The sequence below is a fragment of the Salmo trutta genome, chromosome 5, assembly GCF_901001165.1.
Source record: "Salmo trutta chromosome 5, fSalTru1.1, whole genome shotgun sequence".
In the NCBI taxonomy this organism is placed as follows: domain Eukaryota; kingdom Metazoa; phylum Chordata; class Actinopteri; order Salmoniformes; family Salmonidae; genus Salmo; species Salmo trutta.
In genome coordinates, this window is record NC_042961.1 from 62071383 (window position 1) to 62079856 (window position 8474).

An 8474-nucleotide genomic window follows, 5' to 3' on the forward strand; every position below is an offset into this window, starting at 1 on the left:
AATGCAACCGCTGTGTCAGATTTCAAAAAAACTTTACAGCGAAAGCACACTTTGCAATAATCTGAGTACAAACCCGCCATTTTGTGGAGTCAATAAAATTCAGAAATAATATTATAAATATTCACTTACTTTTGATGATCTTCATCAGAATGCACTCCCAGATATCCCAGGTCCACAATAAATGTTTGTTTTGTTCAATAAAGTCCATCATTTATGTCCAAATACCTCCTTTTTGTCCACTACTCCAAATGCAGGAAGCGCACGAAAATGTCACGACGAAAAGTCCAAAAAGTTATATTTTTGTTCGTAGAAATATGTCAAATGATGTATAGCATCAATCTTTAGAATGTTTTTAACATAAATCTTCAGTAATATTCCAACCGGACAATTCCAATGTCTTCAGAAAAGAAAAGGAACACAGCTCACACTCACGTGAGCGTGGGCCTCTGAGCTCATGTCATTTCCTCACTCATCTGACTCCAGACCCTCTTGTTCGCTCCATATTCACAGTAGAAGCATGAAACAACGTTCTAAAGACTGGTGACATCTAGTGGAAGCCTTAGGAACTGCAAAATGAACCCTAAGTCACTGTATACTGTATAGGCAATCACTTAAAAAACTACAAGCCTCAGATTTCCACACTTCCTGGTTGGATTTTTCTCAAGTTTTTGCCTGCCATATGAGTTCTGTTATACTCACAGACATCGTTCAAACAGTTTTAGAAACGTCAGAGTGTTTTCTATCCAAATACTAATAATATGCATATCCTACCTTCTGAGCCTGAGTAGCAGGCAGTTTAATTTGGGCACGCCTTTCATCCAGACGTCAAAATACTGCCCCCTACCCTAGAGGAGTTTTAAACAGCTTGGTAAATACCAGACAATTATGTCATGTAAGTTTCTTTACATACAATAAGTTAACTGGGCCTTTAAAAAGCTTGGAAAATTCCAGAAAATGATGTCATGACTTTAGAAGCTTCTGATAGGCTAATTGACATAATTTGAGTCAATTGGAGGTGTACCAGTGGATGTATTTCAAGGCCTACCTTCAAACTCAGTGCCTCTTTGCTTGACATCATGGGAAAATCAAAAGAAATCAGCCAAGACCTCAGAAAAAAAATTGTAGACCTGGACCATCCTTGGGAGCAATATCCAAACGCCTGAAGGTACCACGTTCATCTCTACAAACAATAGTACACAAGTATAAACACCATGCGACCACGCAGCCGTCATACCGCTCAGGAAGGAGACGTGTTCTGTCTCCTAGAGATTAACGTACTTTGGTGTGAAAAAGTGCAAATCAATCCCAGAACAACAGCAAAGGACCTTGTGAAGATGCTGGAGGAAACAGGTACAAAAGTATCTATATCCACAGTAAAACAAGTCCTATATCAACATAACCTGAAAGGCCACTCAGCAAGGAAGAAGCCACTGCTCCAAAACCGCCATAAAAAAGCCAGACTACGGTTTGCAACTGCACATGGGGACAAAGATCGTACTTTTTGGAGAAATGTCCTCTGGTCTGATGAAACAAAAACAGAACTGTTTGGCCATAATGACCATCGTTATGTTTGGAGGAAAAAGGGGGAGGCTTGCAAGCTGAAGAACACCATCCCAACCGTGAAGCGCGGGGGTGGCAGCATCATGTTGTGGGGGTGTTTTGCTGCAGCAGGGCCTGGTGCACTTCACAAAATAGATGGCATCATGAGGCAGGAAAATTATGTGGATACATTGAAGCAATATCTCAAGACATCAGTCAGGAAGTTAAAGCTTGGTCGCAAATGGGTCTTCCAAATGGACAATGACCCCAAGCATATTTCCAAAGTTGTGGCAAAATGGCTTAAGGACAACAAAGTCAAGGTATTGGAGTGGCCATCACAAAGTCCTGACCTCAATCCTATAGAAAATTTGTGGGCCGAACTGAAAAACCGTGTGTGAGTGAGGAGGCCTACAAACCTGACTCAGTTACACCAGCTCAGTCAGGAGGAATGGGACAAAATTCACCCAACTTATTGTGGGAAAGTTGTGGAAGGCTACCCTAAACATTTCACCCAAGTTAAACAATTTAAAGGCAATGCTACCAAATACTAATTGAGTGTATGTAAACTTCTGACCCACTGGGAATGTGATGAAAGAAATAAAAGCTGAAATAAATAATTCTCTCTACTATTATTCTGACATTTCACATTCTTAAAATAAAGTGGTGATCCTAACTGACCTAAAACAGGGAAGTTTTACTAGGATTAAATGTCAGGAATTGTGAAAAACTGAGTTTAAATGTAGTTGGCTAAGGTGTATGTAAACTTCTCTCTCTCTCTCACCTGTTGAGGTTTCTTCATGATGAAGAGGAGGTTTCCTCTCAAACGACACCATCTCTCACACATGCCTGACAGAGAGAGTGAAAAAGTGTGTGTGAGTGTGTACCTGCTTTTTGTGTGTTTGAGTATATTTGTGAGTGTGTGTGCAGTGTGTGTGTGTGTGTGTGTGTGTGTGTGTGTGTGTGTGTACATGAGTGTGTGTGTAGCACTCACCCTGTGGTCTCCCCTGTACCCCCTGTGTCTCCCGCCCCACCCGCAGTCTCCCCTCTTTGTCGAAGCTGCTAGCAGGGCCCTTAGACAGGGAGGTTAGGTGGTGAGAATTCACCTTCATCCTCTCTTTCTTATCCTCCTCCTCCTCCTCTCTGCTTCATCACATTACAGAGCTATTCACACCTGGTTTTTACCTGTAAACACACACGTCATTTGACGCTGTCGATCACATTGACAGCGTCATTGCATTTTTGGTACACCAGAATTACATTCGTTTCCAATGAAAAACGCTGCGTTTGCCTCGCAGCATTGCGTTGCGTTCTGTGTGGTGCGTGTGTTGTTGGGTTTATCGAACGTTTGCGTCAAACTGTATGCTGTAGATGGGGTTTAACAGAAATGTTCGCAGAAGGTGAATGTTGGAACTTTTGTTGCAGACAGATCCAGATGATGCTGAGTAACATTTCCGCGCAATCTGCCGCTGTCGATGGGTTGGAAGCGTAACAGTGTTTAATTAAGTTGTTAAATTCCTCCATAAAATGGGGCCTCCCTACCGCTGCGGAAGCACAGTTCCCGCTCAGCCCAGTCAAAACTGTTCGCTGCTCTGGCACCCCAATGGTGGAACAAGCTCCCTCACGACGCCAGGACAGCGGAGTCAATCACCACCTTCCGGAGACACCTGAAACCCCACCTCTTTAAGGAATACCTGGGATAGGATAAAGTAATCCTTCTAACCCCCCCCCCCCCTTAAAAGATTTAGATGCACTATTGTAAAGTGGTTGTTCCACTGGATATCATAAGGTGAATGCACCAATTTGTAAGTCGCTCTGGATAAGAGCGTCTGCTAAATGACGTAAATGTTAAAATGTTATTACGCCACCTCCTTTGTCTAATACACTCAAGTGATAAAGGTAGAGGATTCTGGGTAATCCACAGTAGATTTTTGGAGAATTGCTGAGTGGGTGAGTTGAAAATTGAACGTTCCCGGGATAGAAATGTATAAAGTTGACTTTACGTGATAAAATCCACCTTTTAAATCGTACATTAGCAATTTTATATTATTAGTAACTACTGTAGTTGGGTTGGCGTCAAATAAGACACTTTCGATATGTTATTTGCGGAATCTCAGTTTTCCAATGTGGGTTTAATGCTAAAGTTCCCTCTTTCAAATTGATAGCTAACTGGAAAATACATCTTCTATTCATATCCTGTCATCATTCATCCATACTGTGAACTGGCCATCCATTGCTCCTTCCTGTGTTGACTCACTGATTTGAGGGACGGGACCAGGAAGTTCGCATAAGGCTCAGTGCTCATCCCTCTCTAGTTAGTAATACAACGGCGCCCCCTGTTGGTCAACACGAAGCATGTTCTCACTAAAAGTCTTGTAAAAACCAGTGTTGTAGCTGATTGCTAAAATGTGGAATCGTGAAACCAACAAACTATCCATGTTATATTTGCCTGCTCAACTCACTTAACATGTAAAGTTGTTGAACATGAGCCAACATTTGAAGTCCAATCTGGAACTTGTGGGAGGATTTAACATACAGGACACAGAATGTAGTTGGGGTTGTGGGGAATTACATTTTCACTAATTAACTAACATCCGTTATTCTTGAACTCATAACCATTCCCGAATACTTTAAAACATTTTAGATATCGCTCGTTGTGTGAAAACTTACCCAACAAAAATCCTGGAGGAAAATTCAACAGTTTGAACGGAAAGTTTAGTTGAAGCTCCGCGGGACCGAGCAGGAGGTGTCGCGCGGGACGACCTTTGTAGTTTGGACCCGGTCTGTTATCAACATCATTCTTCCTCCCCTCACTACTTCAGGAAAATTATTGTTGCTTCAATGAAAAGTATGGAGGCAGAAAGGACAGGCGTAAAGGACAAGTGAGCAGAGAATATAAAATAATATAATATAAAATAACAATACAGTAAAACAGACACTATAGAACAGAACAATAGAATAGAGGAATATTAATTATGTAACCAAATACAGTAGGTTAGGCTACAAATCCCATAGCTCCACCTCTCGGGGTTCCTTGAAATGGACCTAAAGACGCCCATATCCCCACTGTAGCTCAGTTGGTAGAGCATGGCGCTTGCAATGCCAGGGTTGTGGGTTCGATTCCCACGGGGGGCCAGTATGTAAAAATGTAATAAAAATGTATGCATTCACTACTGTAAGTCGCTCTGGATAAGAGCGTCTGCTAAATGGCTAAAATGTAAATATCTCTGAGAAGACTGGCTTAGAGCAGGAATACCACCCCAGCTGAGTTAGATCTCCCACTCTCTCTCTTTCCCTATGGTTCTCTCTCTCAATTCAATTCAAAGTGCTTTATTGGCATGGGAAACATATGTTAACATTACCAAAGCAAGTGTAATAGATAATAAATAAAAAATGAACAGTAAACATTACACTCACCGAAGTTCCAAAAGAATAAAGACATTACAAATGTCATATTATGTTTATATACAGTGTTATAATGATGTGCAAATAGTTAAAGTACAAAAGGGAAAATAAATAAACATAAATATGGGTTGTATTTACAATGGTGTTTGTTCTTCACTGGTTGACCTTTTCTTGTGGCAACAGGTCACAAATCTTGCTGCTGTGATGTCACACTGTGGTATTTCACCCAGTAGATATGGGACTTTATCAACATTTGATTTGTTTTTGAATTCCTTGTGGATCTGTCTCTCTCTCCTTGCTGAGCCAGAGGGAGGTGCGAGAGAACGAGTTAAACTAGAGGAAGGTGGAAAGGAAACGTAACACGCCTCGACAACAATCTCTTCGGGTTGCGTGATTAGATTGGAGGGAACGTATTCTCCTCGACTGCTTTCCTTTAAGGATTTACTTTTGATAAACCTACCTTGTCCCTTCCACCTTTTCAGAGTCTGAAACCACTGAACAAGATCCTAAATGAACGTTACGGTGGTGGAAAGAGAAAGAAAATAAAAAATACTCTTCACAGATTTCTGTGGCGAAAAGTGGATTGTTCAGTTGTTTTTGAGGATATTTATGACTTCCGAGGATTTTAAAAAACATATTGGAGCATTGCACCAGACGGACCGCTGTGATTTTTGACAACTGCCCAACCTGCCGTATGAGTTTCTCTATGTCGTGACCAGAACATCGCGTCCGGATCCAGTCGATCTTATTAACTCTCAACAGCCTATAGACTTATCGATCGGATCCTGCGGTTTTGGTTTTGAATATCGGATCAGTATAAGTTATATTGCGTATCAGTGAGGAGGACAGGATGAGCGGAGGAGCGGACGTGGTGTGCGCCGGCTGGCTGAGGAAGTCACCGCCGGAGAAGAAGTTACGGCGCTATGTAAGTATTGTTATAAGCGCGTATAAAGCATTTTAATATTCATAACAGTTTAGATTCTAGCATTTTTTAAATTATTTATTTAACCTTTATTTAACTAGGCAAGTCAGTTAAGAACAAATTCTTATTTACAATGACGGCCTGGCAAAAGGCCTCCTGCGGGGGACGGGGGCCTGGGATTAAAAACATTATAATAAAAATAAATAAATATGTAGGCCAAACACACATCAGGACAAGAGAGACAACACAACACTACATAAAGAGAGACCAAAGACGACAGCATAGCAAGGCAGCAATACATGACAACACAGCATGGTAGCAACACAACATGACAACAACATGGTAGAAACACAACATGACAACAACATTGTAGCAACACAACATGACAACAACATGGTAGAAACACAACATGGTAGCAACACAACATGACAACAACATGGTAGAAACACAACATGACAACAACATGGTAGCAACACAACATGACAACAACATGGTAGCAACACAACATGACAACAACATGGTAGCAACACAACATGACAACAACATGGTAGAAACACAACATGACAACAACATGGTAGAAACACAACATCACAACAACATAGTAGCAACACAACATGACAACACAACATGGTAGAAACACAACATCACAACAACATAGTAGCAACACAACATGACAACAACATGGTAGCATCACAACATGACAACAACATGGTAGAAACACAACATCACAACAACATAGTAACAACACAACATGACAACACAACATGGTAGAAACACAACATCACAACAACATAGTAGCAACACAACATGGCAACAACATGGTAGAAACACAACATCACAACAACATAGTAGCAACACAACATGACAACACAACATGGTAGCAACACAACATGGTAGTAACACAACATAGTAGCAGCACAAAACATGGTACAAACATTATTGGGCACAGACAACAGCACAAAGGGCAAGAAGGTAGAGACAACAATACATCACACAAAGCAGCCACAACTGTCAGTAAAGAGTGTCCATGATTGAGTCTTTGAGTGAAGAGATGGAGATAAAACTGTCCAGTTTGAGTGTTTGTTGCAGCTCGTTCCAGTCGCTGGCTGCAGCAAAGTGAAAAGAGGAGCGACCCAGGGATGTGTGTGCTTTGAGGACCTTTAACAGAATGTGACTGGCAGAACAGGTGTTGTATGTGGAGGATGAGGGCTGCAGTAGATATCTCAGATAGAGGGTTTTAATTCATCTATAGAAATAAGCACTTGGGTAAAGTAAATATTGATAGTTAAACCAATAACCCAATAAGAATGTGGAACATTTGTGAGTAAGGTAAGCCTTATTATATTTGTTTCTTCAACTCAATACTACAGTGGTCTCCTCACTCCTTACACCTGGTCTCACACCTGGTCTCACACCTGGTCTCCTCACTCCTCACACCTGGTCTCACACCTGGTCTCACACCTGGTCTCCTCACTCCTTACACCTGGTCTCCTCACTCCTTACACCTGGTCTCACACCTGGTCTCCTCACTCCTTACACCTGGTCTCACACCTGGTCTCACACCTGGTCTCCTCACTCCTCACACCTGGTCTCACACCTGGTCTCACACCTGGTCTCCTCACTCCTCACACCTGGTCTCACACCTGGTCTCCTCACTCCTTACACCTGGTCTCACACCTGGTCTCCTCACTCCTTACACCTGGTCTCACACCTGGTCTCCTCACTCCTTACACCTGGTCTCACACCTGGTCTCCTCACTCCTTACACCTGGTCTCACACCTGGTCTCCTCACTCCTTACACCTTGTCTCACACCTGGTCTCCTCACTCCTTACACCTGGTCTCACACCTGGTCTCCTCACTCCTTACACCTGGTCTCCTCACTCCTCACACCTGGTCTCACACCTGGTCTCCTGACTCCTTACACCTGGTCTCACACCTGGTCTCCTCACTCCTTACACCTGGTCTCACACCTGGTCTCCTCACTCCTCACACCTGGTCTCACACCTGGTCTCCTCACTCCTTACACCTGGTCTCACACCTGGTCTCCTGACTCCTTACACCTGGTCTCCCACCTAGTCTCCTGACTCCTTACACCTGGTCTCAGACCTGGTCTCCTGACTCCTTACACCTGGTCTCACACCTGGTCTCTTGACTCCTCACACCTGGTCTCACACCTGGTTTCCTGACTCCTTACACCTGGTCTCACACCTGGAATCCTCACTCCTCACACCTGGTCTCCTCACACCTGGTCTCCTGACTCCTCACACCTGCTCTCCTCACTCCTCACTCCTGGTCTCCTCATTTCTCACACCTGGTCTCCTCATTCCTCACACCTGATCTCCTCATTCCTCACACCTGGAATCCTCACTCCTCACACCTGAGCCATATATCTATATAACAGGGTCTGAGCCATATATCTATATAACAGGGTCTGAGCCATATCTCTATATAACAGGGTCTGAGCCATATCTCTATATCACAGGGTCTGAGCCATATCTCTATATCACAGGGTCTGAGCCATATCTCTATATACAGGGGTCTGAGCCATATCTCTATATCACAGGGTCTGAGCCATATCTCTATATAACAGGGTCTGAGCCATATCTCTAT

The 8474-nt window shown here is 42.9% G+C and overlaps 2 protein-coding genes across 3 annotated transcripts in view; one reads left to right on the forward strand and one right to left on the reverse strand.

Moving 5' to 3' along the window:
- Positions 1–4316, reverse strand: part of LOC115194730 (type II inositol 3,4-bisphosphate 4-phosphatase) — a gene marked incomplete in the record, with an annotated part of 29578 nt that extends 25262 nt beyond the window's left edge. Inside the window, 3 exon segments of the mRNA XM_029754638.1 lie at positions 2321–2385; positions 2531–2721; positions 4207–4316. Coding sequence (XP_029610498.1) covers positions 2321–2385; positions 2531–2648 — 183 coding nt within the window.
- An 882-nt stretch (positions 4317–5198) lies between these two features.
- Positions 5199–8474, forward strand: part of LOC115194731 (GRB2-associated-binding protein 1) — a 54611-nt gene continuing 51335 nt past the window's right edge. The window contains exon 1 of one of the 2 annotated variants that reach the window (XM_029754640.1): positions 5199–5866. In XM_029754640.1, coding sequence (XP_029610500.1) covers positions 5792–5866 — 75 coding nt within the window. In that variant the 5' untranslated portion in view covers positions 5199–5791. The remainder of the gene's footprint in view (positions 5867–8474) is intronic. The other variant, XM_029754639.1, reaches the window with a different exon arrangement.